The sequence below is a fragment of the Rhipicephalus sanguineus genome, chromosome 2 (assembly GCF_013339695.2).
Source record: "Rhipicephalus sanguineus isolate Rsan-2018 chromosome 2, BIME_Rsan_1.4, whole genome shotgun sequence".
NCBI lineage: Eukaryota > Metazoa > Arthropoda > Arachnida > Ixodida > Ixodidae > Rhipicephalus > Rhipicephalus sanguineus.
The window spans coordinates 4,358,029-4,371,335 of NC_051177.1; the positions used below are offsets into that span (position 1 = coordinate 4,358,029).

The 13,307-nt window shown below is 46.6% G+C and overlaps 1 protein-coding gene across 1 annotated transcript in view; it reads left to right on the plus strand.

Annotated features, from left to right (window-relative positions):
* Positions 1–13,307, plus strand: part of LOC119382356 (fat-like cadherin-related tumor suppressor homolog) — a 912,235-nt gene that overhangs the window by 133,250 nt on the left and 765,678 nt on the right. Inside the window, 1 exon segment of the mRNA XM_049412132.1 lies at positions 448–611. Within this exon segment, the coding sequence (XP_049268089.1) occupies positions 448–611 (164 nt within the window).

Genomic DNA, 13,307 nt, shown 5'->3' on the forward strand with positions numbered 1-13,307 from the left:
GCGCAGTAATGGCGGCCAACGTTGGGCACGGCAACAGTGACGTCAGAAAGACCGCCTTCAGGCGGGTGATTCGAAGTGCGCTAATGCGATGCGGAGCACTAAAACGTGATTTTATTTCAAAATAAGCATTTCCTTGGCACAAAAATAGCACTACGAGGTTTATGGACCGCTATTTCAACAATCAACGTTGACTAAATATTTGCCTTTAGTGTCCCTTTAATGGTGATTGTATGGCATGTGCAAGCCAAAAGAAAGAAATCCAGGTCCCATTCACTATCATATCAGCACATCGATTCTACCACTTGCCAGCATGATAAGGCAGTCTGTGTGATCAAAACTTGTTTGGTGCCCTCAAGAACAACTTCAATATCGCACGAGAGTGGCACTCTCAATTATTACATCTTTGTCGACGACCGCCATTTTTGTGGCATGGTTCACCTTATGCAGGTGCACGTGGAAGTGCTTGATGCAAATGATAATTGGCCTGTGTTCTCGGAGAGCCTCTACCAGGTGGAGGTGTCTGAGAGTTCTTCTCCTGGCACGGAGATCCTGCAGCTGACAGCCACCGATGCCGATGAGGACCAGCGTCTCTTCTATAGCATCCACAATAGGTGAGCATGTTGCCACTCTCAAAGGCATACGATTGGTGCAAATGATATTGTGCACTCCCCACTTTTTGTGACTTTCGTAGCAAAAATGGTGCATAGAAGATGTGTGTGTATAAGATGCACTTAATTTTAAAGGGGTCGTGAAAAGAAAATGAAGCTGCCCGGTTGTAATTTTTCCTTCTTCAGTAAGGATTAGACGTGCCGATTCCAAAATATTTTGGCGCAATATTCAGTCTACAATTAATGACACCCGTTTGAAATCGCAGTTTTTTTTGTGCTCCTAAGTGATCATGCGACACCACCGGCCGCCGTAGGCGCTAATGTGACGTCAATGTAAGACAAGTTGTGAATGCGGCGTTATCTCCCTTTTGCCCTAAAATATTAGATTTATAGGAATTCAGGAAAGAAAACAATAACACAGCAGTTCTTGCGCTCTGACTTGTATACTGTGCTTGTACAGCACGTGATCTGCTTGGTTCCGCTTTCAAGCACATCCGGCTCCGTGCTCCGCCGCGTGCAATTCCATGTTGTCTTCGCTCGCACGGTGCAGTCAGTGTCCAAGTTTTTTTGTGCTGATTGCGTGAAGCCGTGTTTTACGGCTTTTTCGGTTGCTTAGTCCTTGCTATGCTGACCGTGTGCGTCGTCAGACAGTGCCGTACAACTTATCAAAGTGGAAACGACGTTCGCTTTCACAAGCTGCCCAGCGAGCCACAGCGCAGAGCAGTGTGGCTTCGAGCCATCAATCGCGATGACCCCGATGATATGGGAACACAAATTGGTTTCGTTTGTTCCGACCACTTTCTGCCGGAAGACTATGAAACCAACCTCAAGATTCTTCGAAGTCTCGGTTTTGACACGAAAAACGCTCATCTCAAACGCGACGCCATCCTGACGCAGAACCTCTCGCTCGGCGCACGACCAAGAAAGCGGGGGAGATCTGAGGCAAGTTTGTAGTATGAAAATTGTTATAGTTACCACACGCACGCTTCCAAGCACGCGCATAGCTCGCACGCGCCTCGCGAGGAATGGAGTCAACGCTTAGCGCTTGCCGACGCGCGCCGTCAAAGCAGGCCGGCGTACGGCTCAAAGCCCAAGAGCTGACTCTGCTCGAGCAGACGACGCTGTAGTGCAGGTAGGTCGGTTATGTTGAAACGGCGCGGTTTATATGCGCGACGTTATGGTGACGTCGTACAGCGCCGCAGTCACGTGCCGCATTGAAACAGTATGATTCTACGAACCTCGGTCAACTATAGCTAAGTAAACATCGCTGTTGCCGCCATGTTTTGTCGACAACGGAGACTTTTCATTGGCTACTTAAAGTGACGTCAGCTGCACAGTTGAGGGGAACGTGAGCAGGGAAACCGAAATTGTGTTTTTATAGTTATTAAATGAACGGTTACGATGAAACAACTGAATGTTTATTATTGAATGGATGGCCAGGATTACGAATACACACGCAGTTGAAAATTTTCGGAAAACATTTCACGACCCCTTTAAGTCAGTTGGCATGGTACCTGGTAACGCGTGCCTGTATGTTCATTACAAAATGTTCTACTCGTGCGTAGGACTAACTTTTTGTAAGGAGAACTGTTACACAAGCTGCAAATTCTAGCAAAATACAACTTGTGTCATACAGTGATTTCCTACAAGGCACTAATGTCTCACAAAACTGATCAACACAAATGCTAGTTGTGCATGCTGTGACAGATGCCGAAACGTTTCTTTTTCCTCCTAAGGCATAGAGAAACCCTGTTTATTCCACTGCACTCGAAGCCGTGAAACGCCTCATCCTTCGACGCATGTAAAAAAAGTTGTGGTTTTGCCCAAAAGTCAAAGGACTAATAGTGATAGTAATGCATGTAACAGCTATTAAAAGGATCATAGTTTTATCAGCCCTACATGTTGCAGTAAGCATCTGGGTACTAATGAAATTGAAGATCTGTGCACACAGGTATACACAGGCACATCTTACCTGGTGACACTGCCTTCCTAGCATGATGCACAGCTCAAACCGAAGCAAGCTAATGCAGTGGGTTGCTTCTTTGAGATAATGGGAGCTGCGACATGTGGTGGTCTTACATCTGACATGAGTAGAGATCACCACAGGTTCAAACTGAGAGGGCCAGCGTCAAGGAATGGAAGTATAGGTGATGCCTGACTACTGGCAGGTCTGGCTCCTGGAGATTCTGGTATCGTAGGCTTCAGTTCTTTTTCGAAGCTAACGACATTATGGACACTTCCAAGAAGCACGTGCATCTGCTAATGCTGTGTGGGGAACTGAATTTACTAGGCTTGTGCGAATATTTGAGCACTTCGAATATTCGAACAAATAATCCAGTATTCGAAGTAGCTTCGATTCGAATTTAAATAATTGGAAATTTCGAAGTATTCAAAATGAACGCATAGGTGTATATCCCCTTCAGGCGCGAATTATGATGCAATGTCTGCAAATGTCTCAAATTTGCACAATGTAATTCTAAAGCACTCAATATTACATTCCAAGAAAGAAAATAAAGTAATATGCTGTTTTGTGCGAGTTTTGTTAATTATTCTTAAGTAGAGGATAATTGAATATTTAATTACTCTGCAGTCAGTCATGCTCCATTTTTATATAAGAATAAGGAAATTATTGGCTTAAAATGCATGCGCAATTTGTTTTTGGTTGTGTTCATTTCGTGCGGAGAAAATTAATACTTATGACGTTGGTCCTGGCATGCGGCACGTCGAACAACCCGTCGAACATCGTAGTGCCTTCACCAAAGTGATCGGTTATGGTCCTACTTAGCACATTGAGGTTAAGTCAAGACACGTTGACTATGCAGAAGGTTTAATTGATGCTATGCACAATGTATCTTGCCCTTTCTTTCCGACTAGTCCAAAAAACTGGCAAAAACAAGTTGCGTCCACATATGTGGACGTTGCGCCTGAAGGGGCGCTTGTAACCTCCCTGTAAAGGTGGTTTCACTGCAGTAGAGGGGTGCTCTACCGTGAATACACCTTTCCAGGAAAATCCGCACTGCCGCGAAGCCCCACTTCAAAGTTAAATGAACATACAGTAAAACCTCGTTATTCAAAGTCACTGGGAGCGTGAAAAATCTTCTAATTAAGCGGGTTTTCGAATCAACCAAACATACAAAAAGCGGGATGCAAGGAACTTTGAATTATTGGAAGTAATCAGAGGTGGTTGTTTGCTGTGCCTACTAGTTTGTGGCTCCAAGGGTTATGTTTTCCAGCAATACCCAGTCCCAATTTTGCCGCTAAAGCGGGGAAATGGCGGGCCTCGCTGCTGCCAGCGCAAAAAAAAAGGGGGAAAAAAAGACGGTCTCGTGGTCAACTGAAATGCGCACCTGCGGAAAAGAAGACGTGCTTCACTGTAACACAGTGGTGACACGCAGGTAGCATGTCACCTGCTCCTCGCAGCGTCAGCGCGTCATGATGCGACCATTCGCCTATTCTCTCTGGTAAAATAAAGAATGTAATAATGACCAGTGTGATGGAATTCTCGATGTGTTCTGGGTGGAAAAGATGATCATTGAAGTTTTCGAACTTGCAGGCAAGTACTACACCAGCAGTGCAAGTGTGCAAATTGCCTGAACAAACGCCAATCGGAGGTTCGCATAATCGCGAATTCCGTCAGACCGTCCTTTATTAATTTCTCTATTTTCCCCGAAAGAATGGGTAAATCATGACGCGCTGACGTTGCGAGAATCATGCGTCACGCGACCCGCGTGTCACCGCTGTGTTGCAGTGAAGCATGCCTTCTTTTCTGCAGGCACACATTTCAGCTGACCACGAGACCGCCTTTTTTTTTTTCTTGCGCTGGCAGCAGCGGGGCTGGGATGCTTCACTCATTAGTATCGCTACATTGGATTGCGTTGCAGCTCCTGAGGGCCATCGTTTGTGCAGATTTGCGGCTAAATTGGGATTAGGAATTGGCGCATCGCACCCAACGTTTTTTAATTAACCGGGCTGACTGCCGCTTCAAATGATCCACTCAAGAGAGAGAGGGAGGTTTGCTACCCTGCACTGGGGAACGAGGGACAGAAAGGTAAGGAAGGGGGAGTTTACATTGCAAAATACGGGACCGCAGAAATCCATCGAATTATGCACGATCTCGAAATGACCGAGTTTGAATTAATGAGGTTTTACTGTATTACCTTACATTGATTCATCATTTTTTAAGTTAAAAGTTTGTTATACCAGCTTATATGCCCCAAGTATAGTAAATTTTAAAACGTAATGTATTTTACAGGTTATCACTTGCATTCTACCGAAAGCCAAATCCTGCTTTTATTCAAGGTTGCTTCCAGTTCCTTTGAACCAAAAAGAATGACATTTGCACATGCCTTGTTACAATTAAAAAAAAAACATTGTGCAGGTTGGTTGGGTCATGACAAATATGCTTATTATTCTTTATAATATATATACTATTCGAATTCGACCAAAATCACTATTCACTTGGAAGCTAAAATTTACTGTTCGCACAAGCCTAGAATTTACAATGTTGTTTGTGCCCTCAAGCTGCCCAGCCAAGTGAGCTAGGATGATGACATAGTCTCAAGGCTCGCCTTGATTCACAACCTTCTGAGGCCACTTCCAACAATGTGGCCAACATATTACGAGACAGTGCTCCAGAAACGAGCTGCAGATTGTAATTTTGGAATAAGCGCCGTCACAGCTGCAAATTCGCTGCCTATTAAGTAATGCCATGTGGTCGTCATTTCATTTGCACTCTTCGGAACGAGCACAGGTCCAGCAATGGCTGTTCAGAGAAATGAACTTGACATTCAAGAATGGCCTTTGACTTGGTGACAGAAGAAGGCCCTAGAAGGTCAGAAAAAAGCGAAGGCAAATATTAAAGAGATTGTTAAAGCCAGTACAAGTATCTGCAAGACAGTACATCAAGAAAGCTCCAGTGCCCAAAAAGAAGAACCAATGTGGTCGGCATTATTACGAGCGACATAGTCTGGACACTTGAAAGTTTCAGACCTTCATTGAAAAGGCATGTATCAAAAAGCATAACGAGGCAAGAAGTGGAGCCTGATCGAATATCTCTGACAAGGAATTTCAACAGCAGCCTCAGCGCCAGTCATGACTTAACAGGACTCACCAGACGTGGCACTTTAGAAGCTCAACATCCTGGCTGACATGTTCAGCACACAGATGAGCCCACCCAGAGCTCCTTTTCTCACCTGGGTGCATCCCCAGACACACGGTGCATGTTGACTTTGCAGAGCCACTGCATCCATCTCGTGGTGCAAGCAACATTCGCAGCTGCAATCGATGTGCTCCCAAGTCTCTCCGCTGTGTTTGACATTCCTCGAAAAGTGGTCTCTGATAACAGAAAAGGCTTTACTTCTAGTGAGATAAAGCAGTTCTCTGCGTCATACAGGCTACAACAACATCACCAGCATATGTGCTGAAACAAACAGCCACTAAGAAGTACCTGTTGCTGGGCTAGTTGGTTCGTCGTAATGAGGGAAAAAAACTAGATGCCTGAAACGCCGTAAGAAGCACAGGGAAACAGCCACTATGTGGCAGCACTCGGAATGGACACCAATTGGTTCATACAGTGCTGACTTGTGAAATTCCTGTATTGTCAACACACAGCAGTTAACACTGCTACAGGAATGCAGTGATTCCACTCCTGCGCCAACTGCGCCAAAGTGTGCCAAATTGTATTTACTGCGCCATCCTGATAATATCGACAAAAATTGCGCCAAACTGCGCCAAAGTCTCGGGTTTGGTGGCATCTATCACCGGCAATCGCACCGCCGGCGCGTCAGAACATGTGCAGCTTGATCTTGGGGCTTCCAAAGTCGCAACCATAGACCAAGAATTATTCCGCTGAATAAATAGCGTTCGCGCGTGCGTCCCGAGTAATCCATGATGCCATGCACGGTGCCGACGCAGCTTCTGTTCTGCAAGTCGGCTCGACAGCAAAACGCGCTCTCCGCAGAGGCTCGTGACGTCTCGGCCTATCGGTAGCGAGATAGTGCGACGGCAATTCATCAGCGAACGTCGTCTGTTCCCGAAACGCTGCTGATAGCTCGTTTCAAGCGTTGTACGGCACCGCTTGAAAGCAATGTTCAGTAATAACTACATGCGTGCCGCTAAAATGTCTGTCCCTTCCGTTTCTGGACATTGCGGAATGAAATCTGGGATCGCTAGCAGTAGATATGGAACAATATCGAATTTTCCTTGCTTCGCGTTTATGGAAGAGCACGCGAATGGTAAGAACGCGTTGACACTTTTCCTCAGATATACTTTATTCATGGATCTTCATCCAGAAGACCTTTCTCGTAATTCCCTCCACCAGCACATCCGAGTTTGTAATCACTCTGTGCTAAATACCCCTTAAAAGGCCCTGCCCTTTCGAGGTCACTAGCTAGGGTTCCAATTCGAATTTTTCGCTTGCTTTTATAAAAATGTCATCTCATTAATAACAGCATATCTCCTGGTCGGAGCAGCCGCAAATGCGCAGCTGTCAGTAGCGGGCGCCCGTTGCTGACGGCCCACAGTGAAGCGGCTACGCCATGTTACACGTCCGCCCCTCGCTTTCGAGGGTCAATAGCTGACGGTTAAAAAAACTCAGTTTCGCTGAAGGGCGAAGCAATGAATGCGATACCAACAAATTGTATGCTTAAATGAAGTAAGGCTAGCAGCTAACTCTTTTGGATCCGATCTCGCGTAACTCAACAAAACGCTGGTTTAAGGAAAAATGGCCGCTCCAGGAACCTGAGCGTTTTCGTGCTCTTAGTTCTCTAAACGCAAAGTAAGCGTTGATAGCACAGCAAATTTACGAGCTGTCTCCTGATGCCTCGAGATAGCGCGCGCGCAAGCGACTGCGCCCTTCGAACGATGCGGTTCCCCCCGCCCTCCGCTCCCTCCCTTCATGCTCCTTACGAAAGACGGGTGGGGCGTTTCCTCTCTGTTTGATGAGCAATCGATGGCAGGCCCGCATGCAGGAAGATGTTATCTCATGCGCTGTCTGTGCGACGGAGACAGACTGCCGGCTAGTTTAATCTCCGCTTCGGCCGCGTTCGTCGCCAGCGCTCGCGAGCTTTTACCCGCGGCTAGAATGAGCATGGTGATGTTATTAATTTGGACTTTATACGGAAAATTACGGCAACGGCGACGGCAAAAATCCGCCGAGAGTGTCCATATAATTGCTATCAAAATAAATTTTTTTTTTACGAATTAAGGAGCTGTGAAGTGGATGATAAGCGAAGTTACTTCGCGCATGGCACAGAGGTGACATGGTGGAGGACAGTTTGGTATGTAAAACCAGGTTGTTAACGGCCAGGCTGTTAACGTTCAATCCGCAATATTAATGCGAAAGCCTTAGATGCTTTATCGAACACAAAAATTGACCGTCGGCGGCGTTCGATTGATGCAAAAAATAATCATCATGTGATGTCGTCATCATCACGTCATAGATCGTCAAAACTTGTGACGGCATCATGGCGTCATATATCGTGATGTCACATGACGATGTCATCACATGACATCGGCGCTTTACACTGCTTCCGTGATCGGTGCGCCGATCATGGAGCTAGCGCAAAACAAGGTGAAGTGCACAAAGCTTGCAGAGAGGGAGGGGGAGGATCAACACATCGATCGAGAAGAAAAAGAACCTGGCTTTCGCCTTGTAGTTGTCTTAGGGGAATGCATTAGGGACAGTGTGACTCTTTGGCATTGAGGCACTGTTGTACGTCACGGCGTTTGTCTACCACGTCTTCTGATAACCACGTAGATGTGTTTAGAGTGTTGTTTCATAAATTGCAATTTTATTGGTCCGGTAGTTTGTTTATTTGCTAGTGTCGAGAATAATCGCCGAAGAGGTTAATTCAGAACACTCAACTGCATGAGCTCTCATATTTTCATTAGTGAGTGAAGTATGGAGTTCTCCTGAGATAATTTTTTCCATCAGATTTGCAATGAATCGAAATATTTCTAGCCTTCATAAGAGCCCCATAATAATATTCAGGTGCTTGAATGTTAATGCAATATGCTTCTGTAGTACACTCCAGGATGTAAAATTTGCTGCTCCAGAGTGCTCCCAGATGCAGAATTATCTGCTCCAAAGTGCTCCAAGATGAAAACTTTTGCTGCTCCAAAGTGCTCCGAAACAGAAATTTTGCTGCTCCAAAAATTGCTCCAAATCAGAAGTCCTCGGTAGCATCACTGGGAATGATATTTGGACAAGAATTTTTATTTCCTCACGATCCTCTCAATTGGGAGACAGAATCCCTGAGCGCCATGAGAGATTGAAGCAATTATGTCGCTTCACAGCAGGGGAAAGTGTGCTTATACTGATCATCGTAGTGTAGTGCAAAGACACAAATACCAAGACAGGGAGGCACACAACATGTGTCTTAGTGGCCCCACACTACACTTTGACGACGAGCAAACACCAACTAGCCCAAGAACAAGTCCTCCTGGAGTGCTTATCCAGGAGTATTTAAGAAAGCCCGATAGGATTGAAGAGGATTGTTGGAGCACGATCCTGGCTTGTAAAAAGCTAAAGGTTCAGTCTCACCTCAGCCACAAAGAGGAATTGAGCCAGACCAGGCAAGCCACCCATTCGCTGACAGATTGGAGCACAGCAGACGAATACTTGGACACAACGCCACTAGAGACGCTTTCAAATTGTGCTGTTCCTAATGTATGTGACGGGCTCGACATGCAGGACAACGCTTCCTGTAAACAATTAATTTCAATGTCGCAAGCAGAAACCACCTCGCAACTGTGACCACCAGAGGTTAAGCAGTCTGCAGGCTGCTATGGAGACTAGAGCACTGCACGGGCTGTGATTTTCGGCCCGGGCCCGGGCCCGGAACTCATTCAAGTTTACTCACCCGAGCCCGGCCCGGCCCGAACCCGAGATAAAATTTTGCCTACCCGGCCCAGCCTGACCGCAGATCGGGCCCGACAGGGGCCCGAGCCAATAATCTAGGTGGTGTTGCCTGAACATTTAATCAACAGCAAGGTGTCTTAAGTGGCAAATATCTACGCTTTGCTGGCACATGTTTGCTAACAATTATACTTTAACATACGGTAATTTATTGTAAAAAGGGGCTCACGGTGGAAACAGTTGACTGGACATACTGGGTAGAATGAATGTTCAGTTTCAATAGGGAGCGCAATAAAAACAGAGGGGACAGGGAACAGAATGCTCTCTTCACTTTGTTTTTATTGTGCTCTTTTGAAATTTAAAGCATGCTTTAACGACAAAGCCAATCGTGCACCCTCCCGGATATGTAGCACCTGTCTTCAGCATTAATGAGAACTAACAGACAATAACGCCAAGGAAGGTATAGGGGGTGTTATCTGTAGTATTTAGAATATAAATGTGAAGAAAGTAAAGTGGACGAAAAGATAACTTGCCGCCGACAGGGACCTTCAGCATACTGGCACCTTGCCACAGCAAGAGCAAGAGAGAGAGAAAAGTTAAGTGAAAGGCAGGGAGGTTACCAGAAGGAGATTATTCGGTTTGCTGCCCTGCACTGGGGAAGGTGTAAGGGGGTAACGCACAGGAGTGTCAAAGCAGCGCCGCCTCTATTTCTTCAGTGCCTGGGCGAATGCTCTCCTCGGGCTGTCGAGCACGCGTTCCGCCTCCGCTCGCCGCTGTCACGTGGTGGCGCTGTGCGAGTAGACTACGAGAAGCTGGCGCTGAGCGGGCGTACGTTATATTACGAAGCTCACGAATTCGGGTTTGCATCCGAGTTTATTTGCATTCATGCTTCTCGCAGGCTTTCACAGGTACATGGGGATGGAAAGAAACGCGAATATAGCGGCGCGCTGTTTTCATCACGCTCTGACTGTGGTGGCAATAAAAAGACGCTTGATGGGTTTTGATTGTATCATGAAGGACTCCGTCTTTTCATCAATCATGCAGGCTACAACCACTTGAAAATAAATGCGAAACAGCAAGGAATGTAGGTGCCGCGTGTTTGTGTTTCTTTCCATCCCCACTGTACGTATTCCGCAGGCTGTTTGTTAGGTCGTGCTGCTGGTTCAATGCTTGCATTCGAGTTTGACAGCATTCGCATCTTATTTTCTATTTCAGGCTATTGCAGCCACATCCTTCGCATGCCTTAGTATGTCGTTACTGTTGTGTTCCACTCTGCAAATGGAATGGAAAGAAATCACGATTGTCTTTTTTTATTTCCCTTTATTGAAAAAGAAAAAAAAAACTCACAGGGTCCCTTATGCCTTCACCTAAGACGACTGAAAGGCGAAAGCCATCCGCTTTTTTTTTCTTCCCAGTCAATGTATTGAACATCCCTTGCCTCCCTCCGATATTTTTCTGCACCTAACGTGGTTTTTTTACAGCCTCAAGGATCAGAGGCACTGCAAGCTTTCTGCACCTCAGATGGTTATGCACTGCCTCCGTGATCAGCCCATTTTGACCAAGTGAAGATGTAATATGACGACGGGATGTGACGTCACGATGATGCTACAAAGTTTTATTATCTGTGATGTCATCACATGATGATTTCTCGCATCACTCGCGTTGACGCCGCCGACGGTCAATTTTCGCATTTGATGAGGGATCTAAAGCTTTCGCCTTAATACACCGTTCGGCTGTCCCTCCATGAAATTCCAGCTGCCGCAGGTGTTCGGCAGAGTTGGCCTGCAGTAATTAGGCAAGATAATTGGTCTCCTAATACATATTCAAACTACACAATAATATGTAGCCATTACTTACGACCCGAAGATTTCATAGAATATAAGAAGTGGCTGCTGAAGAAGGATGCCGTAGCGTCAGTCTTCGCAGACTACCCTTCACATTTGCAGCCCGAGGTACAACTGAACCGAGCATGGGAAGTATAAATAAACATGACCGTGCTGTGTCCGAACAGTCAACGAATGCATGTACTGCTGGCAACGCTGCCTCGCGATCGCCGCCATGTGCAGCGCTGACATTAGATCCCGAAGCTGAAGAATCGGTGCCCATGGACACCACATGCGCTACGGCGAAACAACTGACAGTCATCATGTACAGTCTCAAAATAGTCTCACAATAATGCTTGCGCAAGGCTGGGCAGGCTGCCCCATGCGACAAAAGCGTCCAGGTTGACAGCCATTCGGCCTCTACATTGCTCACTACCGAAAAGGCCAAACGGAAGAGAAAAGAAAGAGAGCTGAGGAGCAAGATTCTGAGGCTACAACAATCCGTCGACGAATACAAAGACGAACTCAAGCAACTGACAACAGGCCGCATTTTTCACGGCTATCACACTGGCTCAAGTTGAGAGTCGGCACAACTTTAGACTTGAACAACAGCGTCTATTCACGCACATCGGCCAGCGTTGGAGGAAGCGCGCGGCAAATGCAGCTGAATTTTGTTTGTTTTTCGTACCACCACGATTTAACTCGTTTAAGCTCTGAAATGGTGGAATCACTTGGCATAGTTCCTCATTTTCTGGCACCAACTGTTGCTTTCTCTCAGTGGCAACAAATGTAATTCTCAAAAGCTTTACGAAGGGAACGGGTGATCACGTATATCCCTGGAAGCAGTCTAGTGACATTTCATGCTATTTAGCGCATGAACTCCAGGCTTGCGTATAGTGTGCTACACCGGCAAGCAGTAGCACGTATCCGGAAACTTTAAGCGCCCAAGCTTTCGGTATTAGCTCCTGGCAAATGCTGCTTTCAAAAATCCGCTTTCACACAGTCAAAAATCGACTCTAAGTCAAGCGAACGTAACGGTGACAAAAGAACCTTCCGCGCATCACTGGCACGCGCTCTTTGGTATGGGCCTAGCAGACGACGCGCAAGCATCACGATCATATTGGCGCGAACGACACATGCCTTTGAAATGGTCTGCGTGCCCAGAACGACAAGCGCTTCATGATTCCCATTTACGAGTTTTCATTATACTTTAAACAGCGCGAATACAGCCGAAAACTGAACCATATACTAGCAGCTTCGAATGCAGCCACGGTATTCGTTTCCGCGAGTGACGACGCGACGGTGAGTCTACTACAGTGGTGGCGCCTAGCGGCTAAAAGCCGCACTAACGCCGACGGCCGGTTCCCATTGCGCTCCTCTCCTTCGCCCAGGCACAGAAAAATAGAGGAGGTGCTGGTCAAAGTCATTTAGCGAGTCCGGTCGACCGCACACTTCAGCAGTGCCTTGGTCACTTTCTGGTTGGAAGCTCGAACATTCCGGCACTCCAGAATAGATTGCTCGGAAAGCGGCCGGTCATTGAGGCGTGCTAACGTTGCTGAGAGCTGTTGTCTCTGGGAGCTGTAGTGAGGACAATGACAAAGTGTGTGTGCAATGGTTTCCTCACTGCCACAGTGATCACAGACAGCACTGTCTGCCATTCTGATTCAGTAAGCAAAGCTGTTCGTGAATGACATTCTTAGCCACAGGCGGCAGATGACTGTTGTTTCGGGTCGGGATAGTCCAGATGGAATTTGAAGTAGAAGTGACGAATCCAGACAGTGAAGGCAGGTATGCAGAAAACCGGTCGTATTCCACAGTGAGCGTGTTACGTCACGCACGAGCAAGTGAATCTTTGATGCTGCATCGTTTCTTGATAGTGGAATGGCTTCCTGCATCCCACTTTCATGAGCCTTCCTTGCAGAATTATCAGCATATTCGTTGCCGTCGATGCCACAGTGGCCTGGAAGCCACTGGAACGTTATGTCATGCCCTTTGTCTTTTAATTGCTGATAGGTTTGT